The following is a 19,355-nucleotide window of genomic DNA, read 5'->3' on the forward strand; positions in this document are numbered from 1 at the left end:
CCCTGCCTGCGTGGCTTGTCCTTCCATTCAGTTTCACTCCGTGAATTTATTCACTCCTTTCAGGTGATGCTTTGGTTTTAGAATTTCACTAGAGTTTGTGGCAGAAGACCGAGTCTATTTAGCGTCCGAAAGCATCCTGCTTCAGCTGAGGTAGATAGGCTTCTGCAAAGACAGAAATTGCTGCTGCTGTTCTAGGATGTCTTCCCAAAGCCTGTGATTTCCTGTGGGAGAAATAGCCGAGTAAATGCCCAAGTTTTTCTTCATCTTAATATGTCTGTCCCCATTTGTGTTCTTTCCTGTATTTGGAGCAAGCTAACTGGAAGAAATTCTGGTATCTTACCTGACTTTGCTCAGCACTCAGAAGAAGAGAGGACAGCTAAAGAGCCAGGTCCATTTGCAGAATCACATCTATAATGTAGACAGAGTAATTACCCCAACCTCTACTCCCCCAGTAGGTATTTAGAGGAGTTGTAATATCATAGGAATGGGGATGGGATGACTTTATCCTTTTGTGTGCTTATTGTTAATCTACCAGCTTTTTACCAGTGGATGGTAACAGCTGCAATACCAACCCTGTGTTTCATACAACACGATGGGCTTTCACATATCTTTATTTGCACTGCACTGTATGAATTAGACCTGAATATTAGGAATATTTCTCTGCCTCTGTACGTTTTACTGTAATCTTATTACAGTTTCATTAACCAACACTCGCCTGCAACTAGAGGGGGACCAGAGCTGATTGCTTGCAGGGGTAGCATTACAGCAACCTAATGTTATTTCCTCTTCGTAAACATTGCTAATGTGTGTACCAGGAGGTCTGACTGCTCTGCCCTATCTCTGAATAAGATAAAAGATCTGAGGCTTAACCAGGAGCCATTTTAATAGAGCTGAGAAATAATTTGAGAGACTGGGTGCCTAATGCCTAGCTTCCAGAGTTGTTGCATGCTAACTTTAGTTTCCTTCTTTGTGTTTTCTTGGTCAGTCCTTTAAAAGATGACTTTTCTTCCTCCACTTGTGATTGATTTACATGACCATGTGGTGTTTTTCTTTGTTTGCATACATGTAAGTGGCATCCAGCACAGGGGCTTGAAGTTGCAGTTTGCTTTATTACTGGGGGAAGGAGGATGGTGACCAAGTGAAGAGAGGTTTAAAACCTTTAAACTGCTCACGGCTATTTAGCCTTGGACATTTCCAATGGGAAAAGAACCAGTTCCTGTAAGGGTTTTTATCTGAGGGTGGAATTCAGCTTCTCGTTGTGCTCATAGTGCAGAACTGCGCATGGGTTTGCACAGCCGTGCTCAGCATTCAGCTGCAGCCCTCCTGGGGGAGGTTCCTGTGGATGTGGAGACAGGTTCTGCAGAGCTTGCTTTTTTCTGTGCTGTATAAAAGTAAATTCCCAAAATTGCAGTCAATTCATTCAGCCAACCCAGGATCAACAGCTGCCATATAACGCACTGAGTGGCCAGCCTGCAAACGCAGGTGGATGTGGGAACAGAAGCAAAGAGAGAGCACTTGTGGGCCTGGGTTGTGTAGTGCTGTTGTGGTAAGGCCTGGGAGCCCTGGGGACAGCAGTGCTGGTGCCCACGTCTGCCTTGGCATCACGCTGTGGTGGGGCTGCTGGGTTTGCTTCAGCGATGTTATCCTAGCCCTTACCCTGCCCTTCTCTAGGTCGCTGGCGCAGCCATGCAATTCTTTTCATCAGAGGTAGGGCTTGGAAAACAACATTTGGTCTGTGCTTAAACCCTTGTTCTACCAGTTCTCTACCTAAACTTGTAGTAGAAACAGAGCAGAGCAGTGGGGGTGCTTTGCCTGAACCCTGAGCTGGAGAGAAAAAATGCACGGGCCCATCCTGAGCCCATGAGCTGGAGATCTCTGTGCATGTAATGGCTCTCTCTGCCACGATGAAGCTGGAGCCATCTCGCCTGTAACTGCTTCTAAAGCCCTTTCTTCCCTGCAAAGGTAATGACATTCACGCAGAAGGAGCACAAGCAACGTTTTAATGAAGAGCGACTGGATTTGTACGAGGATCTCAGTGTGAATTTTGATATTGTCACATTATCTTTAGAACAGAAAGCCTCCAAATACAGAAAACTTAAAACTCCAAGTGCTCGTGCAGTAGGATTCTGAAAATCCTATGGTGCAGAGTGGAGGTTGTATTTTTCCCCAGTGAAAAAGCTGAAGGCTTTGTTCATCCGAGCCCTTCAGGTCCTCAAACTGCAGTCAGCGTGGATGGAATAATAAAGAAACACCTTGGCTAGGCACACCTGCCTACCATCCTGTCCTCCTCCTATTAATTCATTTCCCATCTTGTGGTGATTAAGGGATTGAAATTCTACAAATTCAGTCAGATTGCATCTTCTCTTGAATGCATCCTGCAGGTGAATGGGTGTCATGTGCTCTCCATCTGTGTGGTGAAAGGACAGCTTATTTGTTGGGAGCTGAAGATGAATTAAATTGTCATAGCCTCTGAATGAGCAAGGAGCTGCAGCCTGCAGGCTACTGCTCAGTTTCTGAAGTGCTTGCCTAAGCTGTAGCAAAATGGTATGAATCTCAGCAGAAGGAAAATAAATCCTAAATTATATTAAAAAGAAAAAAAAAGTGAAAGCTCATCAACCAAATATTGTAATAATTATAAGATCAAGAAGTCAAGTAATAAATAGAATCAATTTTGGAAATCCTTTTGTCTCTGTGAGGAGGTTTTCATGCATCCCTTATTTTCATGAGTGCACAAAGAAGCTGGAACTGCACATAGAGGCTGAAGTGCTGCAGTGATTTAGAGCAGGATGGGAGCGATGGGGTCCCTGCAGACAGAGCACCTGCACACAGCAGAGCCCAGCAAAGGCTGCAGAAGGTCGGTGCTTACAAAGCAGGTCCTTGGCTGGGAGTGCAATTACTCCAACTTCAAAGCTGGAAAACAGGAGGCTGTGACTTGGCTTCTGGCCTGGGACTATCCCAGTTCTCTGCGTTTCTATAGCTGGTTGACTTCCCTGCAGTTTGCAACCTGTTTCACAGGTTGTTTTTCTTTTTTTCCTATATGATTCTAAAGCAGAAATGGTGGTGACCTGCAGACAGCAACAGGTGTGCACTGCAGTCAGGTACCCACATCAGCGCATGATAGTCCTTGTCCCAGGAGCTGTGCTGTGGAGGTGACCCAGCACCGATGCTGTCCCATGCCAATCCTGCAGCAGCCACATACAGCACTGCTCTTCAACACTGCTATTCTAAGTAATCCTTAAAAACTGCCTCTATGCAACAATTAGCAGGAACGGGCAAAATGTTTTACTGCTCCCACAAAGCACAGAAACAGCGCAGCTTGGAGTAGTGGCTCTGGATTGCACCTTTATTTTTGTCAGTTCTGGGAGAAAAACAAAACAAAACAAAACAGAAAGAAGCTTAACTAATAATATACAGCCCTTTAGAAGTCGTGATTAGCAAAACACCGTTTCCCATTTGTGCTGACTTTCAGGAGGAGCTGAGGAGTTAAGGAGTTATGGCCATTCCTCTTCATTCTAAGCATTTTCATTATAAATGTGTTCTGGGTACATGAATCTGTAATGACAATTAAATATCAGCTTTGTGCTCGTAAGGAACCGGAGAGATCTCTGTGGAAGATTTTCTGTACCAGCCTTTGAACTGAATCCATATCTGATCTCTGAGGCTTGCAGGATAGACAGGAAGCCATTTACCAGAGCTGCAATGAAAACTATGCTAATTTACTTCTTCAAATTTTCTTTTGCTCTCTGGAATTCAATGAAGAATGGGAATCATGAAGAAAACCATAATCTTAAAGTTCAGTGCTACCGCAGGAGAGATTTTTCATTGCTTTGGGGGGAAAAAAAAAAAGAGAAGTTATGCAGAAGGAAGCAGCTTTGAATATAGAGATGCTAGAGCTGAAATCTTCAATCTTGACACAATATTACTCTGCCACACCAAAGCTTATTTTAATGTATGTTGTAATAAATGTGACCCTTAAAGGAAACGCAGCATTGCTCTACATTCTCCTTTAGGAAAGGGCTCACTTCTGACACCACGGCAATTGAGATGCAGGTGCCCTGGGGAGCACTTATCTGTGCAAGGACTGGGAATGGTTGGTAGCAGCACTGGGGGTCAGTGCTGGGCAGCTCTGCTCAGCAGCAGCATGGGGGGGCTCTGGAGGGATGCTTGCTTTGCTGCTGCCCTGCATCCAAGCCCTGTGTTGGTTACCCTGGTACATGGCAGGTGGAGTTGATGCAGCATCCTGATCTGAATGGCTCCAACCCGAGGTGCTTTTCAGCCTGTGTCAGTTTCACAGAGACTCAATAAGGGAGCACACAAGGAATGATCTTCCTATAGTTTAGTCTGTTCTTTTCCACCCCAACTGCATGCTGATTACAGGAATAAGAACATATTGTGGAGGAGGAAGCTATTTCTGGATGCCAATCAAGATTCACTAGACCTGGGCTGACTTCTGACAGCAGTATCTCTCAGAAGCAGATGGAACATTTTCTGGGGGAAAAAAGAATCATTTAAAGGCTCCATTCACAAGTGTGATTTTCAGTAAAGAACTCCCTAAGGAAAAAGAGATGGGGAGGGAGGCTGGAGGGCAGGAAGAAAAGCCTTCTGATATTTCTTGCTGTTTGCAAAGCTCGAGTGAAGGAAAACTGATCTGGTTTTGCTTCATTTTATTTTTAGTCAGTGGGCTTGGGCAGGAGTAATTAATCAGGGGAGAGGACTAGGATTATTCCAGCGTGTCCTGAAGTATCTGCATTAGATGGCTTGGTGATAGATAACCAATGCCTGAAATACATTGCCAGTCTGAAAGCTCCCAGGCGTGACTAAATAAAATAGCTGCTGTAAAGCTTTGGCTTTTTCTTTCTTCTTTTTTTTTTGGTTTGGGATTTGGTCTTGTTTCCTTCCCCCAGGCAGTGGCTGGCACTCCAGTGATGTTTAACAAAAATGGTGATGCTCCAGGGCGCTACGACATCTTCCAGTACCACACCACCAACACCAGCACCCCGGGCTACCGCCTCGTCGGGCAGTGGACGGATGACCTCCAGCTCAATGTGAGTCCATGCCAGTTTTTCCTCATTCGTTTGTTTGCTTTCAGGTACAGTGATGAAATGGTTTAGTTCTGTTTCCTTTTTCCCCGCCGTGCAGGAACTAACATAATTACTATTTCTCTGCAGCTGTGCAGTGCATTATTTCTTGCATCTCTCCTGACACCTTCTATCTGTGCTGTGAGTACCAAAGCTCCTCAGACAGATAAGGACATCAGGCAGTCATGCAAATTTTATTACCTTTGCATGTCTGGAGTCCCTAGTTGCCACGTTGGAAAATAAACCAGTAATGCGTTGTGGTTTGGAACCAATGGGCTTTCATTTGTAGATGCTCTTCAGTTTTTCTGTTTTTAAAAAAGCTGAAATGAAGTATTTCTTGAGTGAGTCACTTTTCCTGTTACTTTTAAGTGAAATACATCCATATGAATGAGGTACCTCTTCTGTAACAGTGCCTGAAAGAGAAGTAAGGATGTAAGAATAGGTGATCAAAGATTCCCCAGACATTTTGGTGCTGCCCAGATGAACAAACAAATATGACTGCTGGCTGAGAAAGCTGGGAGCTCTTGTCAGCTCTACCCACATGAGGCTGATGACAGGTCCCTGGCCTACAGATCTCCAGAGATCTGGGCTCAGGCTTCCTGCTTGACATTGTGCGTGCGCTTGTGCCCCATGGACATGGAGGAGATGTGCTGCTTAACCACGGAGCTCTTTGGCTCCCTACAGACTGTCACAAGAGCAGAGACGATACCTCTGGTTCAGTCTGACTGTTCTGCAGCAGCAGCAATGGCATAAAGCCGAGGTGTTGCTGAAGTGGAATGCCGGTTGCTACAGAAGGCCTTTCCTCTCCTGGTCCAAACAATAATTAATGTGGATTACCAAGAGTGCAGCCCTTGAGACTAAGCACAATGTTGTGCTCTTCTTGAATTCTGATGCTCTTTGATTGGATATTTCCGTCTTTTACAACTTCTGATGCTTGACTCTCCTTTATAGACTTGGAATTTACAATTCTTTTGGCAAAAATTTTAATATTTTATTAAGTAAATCTTTATATAAACTACGCATCCTGGCTCATTAATATTTAAAACTAAATTAATGGAGCTTGATTTGTATTCCTGCCGTCGTGCTAAATGTTTCCATAAAAAGCATTCCTCACCCTCATATCCTGAAGGCTACCGTGTTGTGTCAATAGCTGAGACTGTCTCAGTAGCTTCCCTTCTCCTCACGCACAGGATTAGCTTTGATATGACAGTCCCTGAGTTTTTTCTTACAATAATAAGGAACATTCTGGAGTTTAGAAGAGTCAAGGATGCCCTAAAATAACCAAACAAAATAGAAGCTGCTATTAAGTATCTCCCAGGAAAACTGCCAAAGTCTGCAATTTATTTTCAGTAATGGATGTTGAGGTTACGCTTCAGGATATTTTCCCAATTCTCATTTCTTTAATACCAACACAAGAGGGGAGACAAAGGATGGTTGGTGAGAGTGTTGATTTTAGTTTAGAAAATGCTGAAATGGTGCTCTGTTTTCCACAAGACTTGCCATTTGAGGCTGTCTGGTTTAGTTCTGTGCATCTGAATGTTCTCCATCACAAAAGAGAAGTTGTTCTGCCCAGTTACGCTGCCATTAATGGTAACCAGGTCTCAAAAGCAGTAGGCAGATAAGTGCCAAAGACTGTCCTAGGTGAGTAATGTGTTTTTTTCTTTAGTATTGTCCTCATTTAAAGAAGCTAAGAGCGTTTTGCTGTTATTTTTCCCATGGAAGCAGTGTTGCTGTTCAGTCTATGGTCCTACAGTGGTGTGTGTTGTCTTCCCCTTCTCACCCTTCTGTGGTGAGAGGCAGAAGTCATGGTGGAGTCATGATGCTGATCTTGATTAGCTGCACCATATTTTTGTTCACAATAACTGCTTGACTTTTCTTTTTCTGTTGCAAAAGACAGTAGATAGGCTGAGGAGATCTTTAGCAACATATATTTACAAGTCTTACAATAAGCCATGCCAGTTCATTTTCCTGTTGTTATCATCAGCTTACAGGCCTGGTTTTTTGAGATGTCTGAGTCTGTATTTCTCTCGATCCCAGTTGCTTCTCCACATCTTTGTATCCCATTTGCTTTCTTGTCTGGCAGCAGTGTTTGGAGAAGGCAGATGTCTGCTCCCCACACACGGAGCCAGGCTCAGATCTGCCTGTAGCGTATGTGAGGTGTCTCCTCTGAGTGCAGCTGACTCACCCTGCACTTACGTTTCTGTGTCTGAGGTCAGAATTTTATTGATTACCAAGAAAATACTTTATCACTCTCACTGCAGCAAAGTTGGGCCATAACGTAGTTTTTACATAAGGCCAATGTAATGACCGAATTTTCTTTCACTTGCTTGATCTCAAGCAATCTAACACAGCTTAGCCTAACGCTCAAGGCATGATTTAGTAAAAATGTTGGCTGTATTTCACAGACATCTACGCAAGGGTAAAATGAGCAGATGTCTAATTTTAAATGGTTTGGCCACTGTTCCATGAAAAACTGTTGCAGTGCTGTGTTCTCCCTGCAGTGAGGATGATTACACGATGCCCCACCACCTCCCACAGGAGTCATGGCAGAGCATGTCACGAGGGTTATGTCAAGTTCTGTCAGCCTCCGGCACACGGATTTAGTAAACAGTATTTATAGTTTGTGCCCTCTTATGGTTTGAAATGCATCCCCTGGATTTTAGGGTTGGAATCTCGGCCAGCTGCGTCCCCACTGAGATGCAGGCTCGTGAACCCCTGAGCCTGCTCAGTAGCAGAGATGCAGCCCATGCAATTGGATGAGAGCATTGCTGGCCTATGTTCTAGGTTTCATATGAGCATTGGAAATCTGGACTCTCTTGCACTTTGCCAGTGCTGAGAGTACACGAGTATGCTTGTTTATTATTATATATATATAAAATGCATTTATAAAGCATCAGTACAAGGAGAACTATTTTGAATGTGTTTCAGAACAAGCAGTGCTACTGATGGAAAGGAGGAAATTTACTGTGGGAAAAAGGTGTCAGATAGCAGCTGGGTTTTGTTTGTTTTACACCGGGTAACTTTTAGTGTGTGGAGGATTTTGTTTTTGTTGTGTTATTGTTTGTTTTAATGACCTGATTACTGTTATTTGTGCTATTTATGCAGTAAGCAATAGGGAGGCTTGCTGTGGGTTAGGGATGAAGGCAGAATGGCCGAGAGACTCAGCTTTCACATCTTAAATTTGAACTTTGAATTTTAGAAAGGCAGTGAGCTGTCTGTGCTATTTTACCCCATAGATCCTATAATGGGTACCTTCCTGACATGTGTGCCTCTGTTCCTCCATAAAGCGCTTTGGGGTTGGCCAGTGAAGGCACTTAACAATGCCAGGACTGGCTGACTTGTGTGAATGCGACTTCCAATGCTTTGAGGTACCTGAGAAGGACAAACACGCCTCTGCTGGAGGAGCTGATGCGTCTGAAGGAGGCAGAAATGGATTGCCTCTAGAGGAACGGGAGGTTCTCGTGGGAGATGTAGTGATACTGCTTCCCTTCGCTATATAGTTAACTCAGCATGCCTCAGGTTTATTATGTTTTCATGTCCAAACCTCTGCAACTGCCCTTGAGCTGTCAAAATCCAAAAGTAAAGGGAAAAAAATCCCCGTGAAATTGCTGAATCTTGTTTTTCCAAGGATTTGTCTATTGCATACCCTAGCACAGCAGCATTCTTTATCATGTTCCCTGGGACTCCATCCCATACTTGTCTCCAATGTTTCCCTGCAGTGCTTGAACTCGCTCCCACACCCCTGTACCATTTGCTGCACAAGCAGCATCCTGCATCGTGGCTGTCTTTGAACAGCCTTTTTCTTCCTTCTGTACCCCTGTACTTTCCTGTTTTGCATTGACAAGCTCTTGGGAGTCATTAAAGCCAAGGCTGTTTGCAGTTGGCAGTTTGTTGCATGGTTTAATCCCACTGAGCTTGGACTTGGTGCAGCTGTGCCAGCACCATGGCAGCAGCACTGTGAGCAGGCTGGTGAGACCCATCCCAGGAGGTCTGGGCCCTTGCAGAAGGAACAAATGAGCTGTTGGCACTGAGGTCCTGCACGATGAGCTGCAGGTCTGGACTGAGAGCTGTGCCTCCCATCTGTTGGTGTCCGTGTAGATTGCATCATATTATTTTAATTGCATCAGCATCTCCTGCTCAGTGCTGTGATATGTAAAGGTGCTATGGGGCAACGGGTTGCTGGTCTGAGGCTGAAGTGCATTTTTCAGGATGACTGAAGGTGCATCCCCAGCTGATAAAGAGCAGAGGTGGAAAGCCTGTTGCCCTGCCCACTGCTATACTGCAGAGATTTCAGGGAGCCCCAGCTTGAAACGTGTGTCATAGCAGAGCATCAGACTGAGTTCACTGTTGGTTCCAAGTGAAATTAAAGCATCTCTAATTAATTCTTTTTGTAAGCAGGAGCAGATACATATTAAAGATGCCTAAAAACCTTGCAGAGTGCGCAGAAATAAACAAGCAAATCTGTATTGTTTTAATGATGTGCCTTCGAATGACAAATAGTTTAGCAGCATTAAGCAGTGTAGGTGTTGGAACATGACTGCCACCTGCATAGAGCCTTTGTGTGCAGAGTCAGAAGGCCAATGGCAGGGCAATTCCTTACTCTTCTTATAATCTCCTCCAGCAATAAGTGATTTATCACTGCAATCTTTCTAAACAAGTGCTTAGGAGATGAATCGTATTGATAATCATCAATAGTGTTCCATAAACATGTACACTACATGAATCTAACTGCTTATAAATCCTGTCTCGTGTTCTGTGGTGCAAAGGAAATCACTCTGTGCTTATTAATAAACTCCCTCATCCTTGGGGAAGTAGCTGTGCTGTGTTATTTTCTTCACTGTGGGTTCAGTGATTTAGAGGAGAGGGAAGATGGGCAGAAAACAACCATGTCTTCGAGTAACATCCGTGACCTTCGGTGTCTCTGGGTATACAGGAGCAGGGATCTGGCCTTGGCCTCAGGGAGGTGATAGGGTAACAGTGCCACTTCCACACTGGGCTTCTTTTTTTCCCAAAGATATATTAGATAATTTTGTTATCAGCTGTTCCACACCTATTCAGCTACTGCTCAGACTGATCTATTTAGATGCCACAAACATCTCTGTTACAGAATTTGAAAATAAATGTTATAAATAGAGATCTAACAGAATAGAAAGAATAATGAGACGTCTGATCTTCTGGCAGGAGACCTACATGTACAGGCCTTTTTAGGGAAATATCCAGAGCAGCAACTGGATCCAAGCAGCTATTCAGTGACGTTCAGTGCTCAGTGCTATTCCTGGAGCTTACTTGCCATACTTGGAATCACAAAAACTGTATATATATATATGTATATCTATACATATGTATGTATATGTACATATAAATATATAAATACATATATATATGCATGTACTTTTTTTAAGAAGAAGTTTATTCTGTGGGCTGCACTTTCCATATGAATTTGTACTACGTATAAGTAGGAAGGCAATAGTTAAATCTTGCACCTCGCTTTGAAAACTAACTCAGACTTGGGATTAAAGATATGAAATGTCATTTCTTGTTCATTATTGACCCATTTTGCTTAGGTGGTAATGTATGCTGCATGAGCTGCACTACCTTAGGCAAAGTGAAATGAATTAAGCTATATCAGCTTTTGGTAACTGTGAGCATTGGTATAATTTTCTCCAGGTCTGAGAATGTCACAAGGTAAAATGTTTGTAAGGACATAAATGTTAAGAGAAACCAGATGGAGAGAGTACCTAAGATATACCGCATCTTTTCAAAGGTAGTGCAAAAAAAAGGTAAGAAACTCATACAAGCTGGAAAGGAAAAAAGTGTATCGGGCAACTTACTGGCTTCAGAATTTGCCTCATCTTGTGTTCTTCTAAATGCCAGGAGCCAATAGGCGACCAGACCTGCTCTGAGAGCGAGTAAGGTAAGAAATAGATCAAAAAATAACGAAGTTGCACTTTTAAAATAGGTGATGTATTTGCTCTCCTACACATCACAACTTTGGGCTGCCGGCTCGCTCACAGGAGCTGTGTGATGGGACTTGAGGTGGCCTATGGGATCCACTCAGAGGCCTGGGAAGGATTAAACCCAGGGTCATCCAGGAGGAGCTTCCAGCTTCTGTTTTGTCATCCCACACAGATGTGAGTCCTTTGGATAGCAGAAGGGAATTATGATGGTTTTCTTTAGAAGGAAGGAAGAAATTCCATACGGGGTTTTCAAGAGGCTCTGCCCGCACCAGGACTGTGTGAATGGCCATTAGAATTTCCAATGATTAAGCAAATTATAAAGGTTCTCAAAGGAGTCCATGCAGTGATTGTGTCAAAAATAATCATTTTTAAATGTCCCTGGATACCAGCTTACATAGAAAATCGATGTGGTTTGCGTGAAGAGTACAATATTGGGTATACAGTATGCATTGCAATGTCTCAGGCTAATCATTTGTATGGTAGGCAATAACAGCCCCAAATAGAGCTGAGAAATTCCTTTTGTTTGCACTTAAAAGAGGCTTTCCCTAAAGTTTATTTGTTTTGTTTCACTGTTTGTTTGCTTCTTCTTCCACTGATCTGTACTTTTAATATGAAAATGCTGCAGTAGATGATTCCCATGAAACAACCTTGTTTACTTGTTAATTGCACCTTTTAATGATATGGAGAGTGTGTATTTGACCATTAAATGTGGCTTCCGAGCAGCAGCTCCCAATAGCAGCTAGAAATGTTGCCTATAATGAGCTATTTTCTTCCATTCTTGCACTGTCTGTCTTTCAGACAGACTGGTGAAATGAAATTAGCAGTATGGACTTCCACTTCCCTTGGCAGAAGCCAAAGCTTGGATGGCTTTTCTTTCAGAAATATGACTGGAAAAAGCAGCACAGGCTGTTCTCTGCTAGTTGGGATGCTTCTGTAATGCATTTCTGTATTCCTGGGGAGGAGAGGGAAGGAAGAGTGTCTGCGCTGCAAAGGATGCCCAGCGGTGGCATATTGAGGGTGCTCAGCAGGAGGGCTGAAAAGTTGCTCCCCATTGCTGTGCTCACTTTTCAGAGAGGGGAAAAGGGTACAGTGGGGAGAAAAATGCGAGGTGTTGGTTATTTCTGATTAAGTCTGCAAAAGTGCACTGAGGCACAAAATTCCTTAACTTGCCGTGGTTCATGTAGGAAATAAAGCTCTGAAGTTGGCTGCAGAATTTCGGTGGAAGTGCAGGAAGACAGCACCATTAATGATGCAATTGGAGGATAGTATTTTTACTCTTATTTATTCAGGCATTGAATCTATGAAGTAACCTTCTTTTTCAGACTCTGTTTCTGTTTTGCATGCCATCTTAGCCTTTCATATGTGTCGTGCCAGTTTGTCCACGCTGCACAGCCCAAGCAAACCAGCATTCCGTGTAGCCTTCAAAGCAGCAGCACGCCCTGTGCCATCGCTGTGCAGTGACCTCCTTTGCTCTTGCTTCCCCAGCCCTGTTTCAGCACGACATGATCACAGCCTTGGTGAAAGAGCAGCCTCCATGTGAAGGATAATTAGTCTCATTAGCCAGCCCTAATTTTCTGTGTACCATCTACAGTGGTTGGGACCGATTGACCGAGTGTAGCCCGAGCAAGAAAATTTAGTAGCATTAATAATACTGTAGCAACCTAATTAGGGCCTAAAGAAGTTAGGTGCTGAGTATCACTTGGAATTTTGTGGTTCTTTCATCTTGCTTCCCCAGCCTGTGTGTCATTATGCCATGCTCACTTGCCATGACGAGGAAATTACTGTACAATTGATGCTGATCCTTTAAAAGGGGAAGACCAGGACCAAATAATTTGACTAGCACATACTGGTCTTTGAATCAGCTTGGAAATTAGTAGGATAAATAAACTGAAGCATTTTGAGTTGGCAGGCACTTCAAGATAAATGCTATCCAAATTACACACCTGCCATTTGGTACATCTCTAGTTATTACCCTTTCCATTTTGAAAGTAATATATCAGATTTGGCTGATGTATTTCTTTTTCACAACCATAAATAACAGAAAAAGAAATCATTAGCTCATAAGCAGAGATAAATAAGCATCAAGGGATAATCCTTTTCTCAAAACCTGGGTAAGGTCAACTCATGGCCGTACTATGAAAAATAGCTCTGAAAATGAGTTCTGGGGAAAAAAATCAGAATTCCTGCCTTTGCTTCTAGGTGCCCTTGTCATCTCATATTGTTATTTGGGACTTGAACTTGAAAATTTCTGAGTATTATGAACGTATTAGAACAGAACATTTGATTTCAACTGTTCACTTAAATTCTGAGCAATTACTTTGACCCAATATCAAGCTGTTTTTTAGGAGGTTTGGTACTTTAGATTGAGGGATTTTTGTCATCCTCCACAATGAATCCCTTTAGTCTTCATTTCCAGGACAGCCATGGAGCAAGTGCAGAGCTTCAAATTCCCAGGGAAGGTCTTGGGCACGTACAGAAAGCTGCACGTGCTGCTGCCTTGGCTTTCATCTTGCTCTGCTACGCCTTCATTACACTGGATGCAGAGCTTCCTCCATCCTATTTAGCACGTGCTGCTGCGTTCACTGCTGCTTAGAGATGTTGGGGTGGAAGCAGCAGGGGGGTTGTGGGACCATTTCAGCCCTCTTTGTCAGGAGCCAGGTGTGAGGTTCCCTTATCTAATTATTTATTGCCTCGTGACTTCTAAGTTTCTTATTTTTATTCTAACGGCAGCATGGGTATATTTGAAATAAGACACATGCCATCGTGTCTGACCGTCCCGGAAAGCAGACGAAAGCAGAAATCTGTGATGGAAGGCAACTTTGCTAAGGCCATTTCCTGCCCGGCTGTAAAATATTGAGCAGTTTCTCTTATATGACCTTATATAACTGGGCCACCTCGCTTTGAAATGAAACCTTTCATCTCTGTTTCACACCGCGGTGCATACGAGTGCTGCACTGCATGGAGGTGTGTGCGGGGCGGCCGCGCACGGCTCCGGCTCCAGCTGCGCTTTGTTGAGGGCTGTGACACTAAAGGACAAGTTGGCTTATGCCAAAGGCATAAAATGCTTATAATAGTCCAGGCTACTATGCTCATAAACTGCTTTCATTGTCCCAGTTAGGTGCCAGACAAGCCGTAAATTGCTCCTTTAATTAAGCAGCGTTTTATCTCCTTCTACACGACCACAGAAACATCAGGAGCTGGCAGAAGCGTGGGCTGCCAGCAGTGGGCTCTTTTCAGGCTGACATCTGTGGGTTGTGAGTTGTGCCAGGGATGCCTCACTGAGCCCTGCTGGCGGCCAGCCCGCCCTGCTCCCAGTCCTGTCCGCTGAACCAGCCTTTAAATGGGCTGTCCCACTGATGCTCTCAAGATATGTGATGCTGGGTTAAATGTCGGTCCAGTTTCAGTAACAGGGAGACTCAGAATTGCAGATTGTCTGTGGTCCATGGTCACGTCAGTGAGCAGCTGAACTGAAATGAGGTATTTTGTCATGATCCCCACACCACCTTGGTTAAATCCCCTCCTTCTTTCCTCCTCCTCCCCCTCCAAGACTCCAAGAGTATAAGCTTTAGAGTGTTAGCACTTCTTACAATGCAATCTATGCCTGATGGCTGTTCCTCCTGGGCATCCTGGGGGTGACTGCTGGTGATTTCAAGTTGATTTATGGCATAATTAAACACCAATCCATCACTTCCTCACTGAAGCAAAGCTCCAGTTGATATCAGTGGGAGCATCACTTGATTAAGGCGTTTAGGGGTGGTCTCACAGCAAGCCATTGTCTTCCTGTATGAAGCTGAAATCTGATGTATAAATATCCCCATAATGCCTTGCAGTGTGTTTCCTTCCCTTCCCTTTCTTTCCCTAAATGCCTTTTCAGCCCTTTAAAAAGATCAGATAATTTGTCACCAAGGTTTGCACTACACTAGGTTTCGTAGGGAATGAAGAAAAGCTTTGGAAACCAAATTTTCTCCTAAAAGTTTCTGATATTGGTTGAGTGACCACAACATAAGGACAGTGGGCAACAGGGGCTGGTTTTGTAATGAAATGAGGCCTGGTGTGTAAGTGTGCCAGTGTTGCTCCCCCCATGGGAGCTGTGATTTTCTGCATGTAAAATATTAAAGGCACCGTGAGCTTATTTCTATTTTGTGAAGCAGGGACGAAGACTGTTGGCCTCGAGTTGCTCTGAGAGGGCTGGCAGTGGAGCACGCTGGGGACGAAATGCTGAGCACAGCACAAAGGACAGCAGAAGTCTGTGTTGGTCTGAGCAATGGGCTGGGGCTGATTACAGAAACTAATTGTAAGCCACTTCAGGATGACAAATTCTCCTAGATTACTTCAAGAAGATAGATTTGCTCTAACTTATCAACTTAAATAGATAGCTACTGCTTATTATAAATGCACATTTGGAAGTATATGTTCTATTCTAATTAAAAAAGTTGCGCAGGGGCTGCAGGATGAATTCTGAAGATGCATGGCCCATCCCATCCCATTACTGAGAAGACAACAGGAAGCTGTAGTCAGATATAAAAGCATTAAAATAATTAATTTTCAGCTTTATTGTGTGTCAACAGGAATACATAATGAGCATTTTTGCAAAAACTGTAGATTAAGCGTTTCTCCCTGAATCAGCTAAAATTGTCCTTGGTTTAATGTAGAACAAATAGGCTTTGGATCTCATTACCGTTGTTACTCATTGCAGTCGGTGTCCGGTGCTACCGAGGCAGGTGAGATCGATGGAAAATGACTACAAATATTAAACTAAACAAGCAGTAAGATGAGAAAAGGAAGATGCATCATGGTTCTGTGCAGGTTAAGAACCGATTGTTGTGCGATCACCAAAAAGCAGGTACAACACAGAGCCCGGGGATCTCAGCAGCACGGCTCAGAGCTCAGTGCGGCTTCGGCAGCAGGGCCTGGAGTGAGCTGAAGGAGCTGTGCTGACTGCACACAACTGCCAGGTTTTGGCTGCAAGCCTGCGAGCAGTGATGAGTTTCCACTGCCTTTGGTTTGAACACTGATTCACTCATCACATAAACGATGACTAAATGATAGATGTGGCTGTGCCCGCAGCCCTGCCTGGCACAAAGCGGGCGGTGGTAGGAGAGACCAGAGCAGGACACGCACAGCGACTTTTAACTCCTGTTTTAAGAGGAGAATACTCGGATGGATTTAAGAGGAATATCTCAGCACAGTAGGAAAACTGAGGTGCTGGTGCTGCTCATCTGAAGCTGCTCATTTTGGATCCGTTTTGGAACCCAGCAGCGGGTGCAGGAGCGGGGCAGTGCCAGGGCTGTTAGGAGCCCCAACATGGGGACGGACGGGGTGGTGGGGAGCAGCCCCTCCTGCAGGGCTGGGTGCCGCTGCCCCCAGGGGATGGAGCTGAAGGGAAGAGTTACAGCAGTGGGTGAAATGCAGCGTTGGCCGTGTCTGGGTGAGTCATTGTGGTAGATTTGTGTCTTTCCCTGGTAGTTTGGCTTATCGCTGCTGTTATCTATTTAAGGGATTTTAGTTGATATTTTGCAGGAAGCTTTGTTGACTGTGTGTTGTTGACATATTCTTAGCTTAAAACTGTTATCATGTTAAAGTGCTGGATTGAAAAACTAATTACAAGACATTAATAGCTAAGCCCGAAGAGCTAAGTCATGCAAATATTGCTATCTGGGAAGTTGAATGTACAAAAACTGTTTGAACTCTGACTTAGTGACAGGAGCCTGAAAGCAGTCTGTGAGATAGCAATAAATCTGAGCGCAATCCTCTGCAATTGTTTCCTAATATGTCCATGAAATTAATGGCAGCGCCGTTATAAACATCCTATTGGGGAAAGTAGCTATCTTTTTCCTGAGAAGGTTAATTATCAGTAACGTAATTATTTTTGTACTGACTTTTATTTTAATCAAACATTGCATGAAACAATTTGGTTCAGAACAAATAGCTTATTACAGAAATGTTTGTGGTGCTGAGAAAAGAAGCAGCAATGTTTAAATTATCGACATATATCGAGTTACTTTATTCATTAAAATGAACAATTATGCTGGGCCTTATGAGACAGACTAAGCATTTCTTGCTAATGTTTATTCTGTGGTAAGCGTGATGAGAATTAATGCTGGGCCGGATCCCATCGCACCGAGGTGTTCATGGGGCGGGCAGGGAGCTGTGGGCTCTGCTCCTGGTGCAGGTTGCTCTCTGCCAGAGCCACGTACAGCCTCACCCGTGGGATTCAGCATCTTGAAGTGAACCCGGGAGGTGAAATTCGTGGTGGTGTGCAGCCTTCAGGGAGCGTGAAGGGGCAGCGCGCTGGGTGCGCATGCGGTGTCATGGCAGCACGGGGCAGCCGTGGAGGGGCACAAAGCGCGGTGCACTGCCAGCATCAGGAGCGCCGTTGGCAAGGCCATGACGAAGTGCCTGTCCTCCTGTTTCTCATCTGCCGTCCGGATTCTGAGCAGCTGCAGATTAGGTGCCAATCTCGGGAGGGAAGGCTGACGGCAGGACTGGCACTGTGCTGAGGTGGCTGAGGGCAGAAGCAAAGACCAGAAGTGCTTGCTTTCATATGGACTGCTTAAAAATACTGCTTTTATCTGAACCTAACGGCAGCAAATCCCATGGTTTGCTAGTATTAGTTAGATTGTATTGAATGAAATGCTCTGCTGTTTTGTTTTGTTGACAGTCCTATTACAGTAATTGTGGACAAAAATTATTCTTGCTTTTTCATCATGGTCCTGATCCTGAAACTCTGGACTTTGCAAAATCTGTAAGTCGTTTCCAAATCAGATAGGCAAGAAGTATTGGGAAAAGTGCCATTAAATAGAAGCAGGCTTATAGGTTTACGTAAATAAAAGAAGGAACTGAATGTAACAATTCCTCAACACAATAGAAGTTTTTCTGGATTCTCAATTAGGTTTTCTAGATTCTCAAAATAGGTTCTCAAAAGCCTATTTACAGAAACTGCAGTAAAGGATGGGAAGAGGAGAACAGAGTAATGTACTTTGGGAACAGCCATCAGCTCCCAGGGCTCCCGATGTACAGCTGAACAGTTTGTTGCTTTTGTTTACACTTCTGGAAGCAGTTATGAAGCAATAATTTATTACAAAGATGGGAAATGCTTCAAAAATACTCTTTGTGTGGGGGGGGGGAGAGCATCTCCACTTTGGATCGGATTCTCCGCTCCCAGCGCCTGCCTCGGTGGCAGGTGGCTTATCTGACAGCAGTTTTCATTATTAATTTTCTAGCCAGAAGCAACAGAGCACCGTGAGCCTTTCTGAGGGCAGCGATACAGAGTTATCATGGTGTGGTCCCAGCAGACCAGAAAAGAACTTTCCATAATTTTGCCCAATCTCCTATTTATCTCCTCACACCAGTGTCTGTGCAGAATGAGATACCTTCAGGCTGTCCCCGCTATCTAGCAATGCACGGGATACTTTTGAGAATATGGAAATTCTCCCTTTCCTGGGTCTGAAGGCGTAGGGGGATGTGATGATGCATTAATAACTCTGTAGCTCTCTGAGGTATGTAGAAAATTGGTGAGAACCCTTTCATCGCTGCAGCCTGGGTCAGTGCATGTAGATGCTTTCCTCGTTTCACATCAATGCATGCTGTAAAACCAGCATCCAGTACGTTCTGTGTTTAGTAGCTGTAATAGCAAATGGGGGCTCCAGCCTGGGCTGGTGTGCCACTCTGTAGCTGTACCAGCACTGGTAAGGGGTACTTGTCCTGCCTCAGCTTCCATCTTTCTAGAAAGGTGAGGTAGAAGGCAGTGATAAGGAGGAATCATTCTTCAGCTTCCTGTAAGTCGCTCAGTGCGATGTTAGGGAAGAGTTCCGGGGTCTTTTTTTCTTTCAGAATAAGCAGTGAATATTGAAGGTTAATGAATTTCTTGAGCAGTGGCAGACCTCTCAAATATCTGTTATTGAGGGATTATTTCTGTAACGTTGGCTGCAGACTCTCAATAGTATAATATTTGAGCAGTCTGGCTTTGATGTTTTTCAAGTATGTGAAACAAAGTTGGTACGGGTCTATTTGGAATTAAATTGGGAGGGTGCACCTTAATCCTTCAGTTTAAGACATTCTAACCCCAGTCTTCCTGCGCACATCAATAATCACAGACAGCTTATTCCAGCAGCTCACCTTAAAATCCCTCCGTTGTAGGAAATATTGGAGCGTGTAAACATTGAAGAACCTAAATTATTAGCGGCAATGTTGTTTTAGTTAGACTTACTCACATCTGCCCCAGCAGATCAGGTAGCGCGTCAGGAAAAGCTGTGCACGCACACATGTGCTGCAGGTTGAGGACTCTCTGAAGTTCTGCTGTGTGGCTGAGCTGGATCTG

The 19,355-nt window shown here is 44.1% G+C and overlaps 1 protein-coding gene across 3 annotated transcripts in view; it reads left to right on the forward strand.

Moving 5' to 3' along the window:
• Positions 1–19,355, forward strand: part of GRM7 (glutamate metabotropic receptor 7) — a 219,705-nt gene that overhangs the window by 146,714 nt on the left and 53,636 nt on the right. The window contains exons 7-8 of one of the 3 annotated variants that reach the window (XM_031555627.1): positions 816–818; positions 4,909–5,045. In XM_031555627.1, coding sequence (XP_031411487.1) covers positions 816–818; positions 4,909–5,045 — 140 coding nt within the window. Of the gene's footprint in view, positions 1–63; positions 2,629–4,904; positions 5,046–19,355 lie in introns of those variants that run through there. The other 2 variants (XM_031555624.1, XM_031555625.1) reach the window with 2 other exon arrangements.

The sequence above is a fragment of the Meleagris gallopavo genome, chromosome 14, assembly GCF_000146605.3.
Source record: "Meleagris gallopavo isolate NT-WF06-2002-E0010 breed Aviagen turkey brand Nicholas breeding stock chromosome 14, Turkey_5.1, whole genome shotgun sequence".
In the NCBI taxonomy this organism is placed as follows: domain Eukaryota; kingdom Metazoa; phylum Chordata; class Aves; order Galliformes; family Phasianidae; genus Meleagris; species Meleagris gallopavo.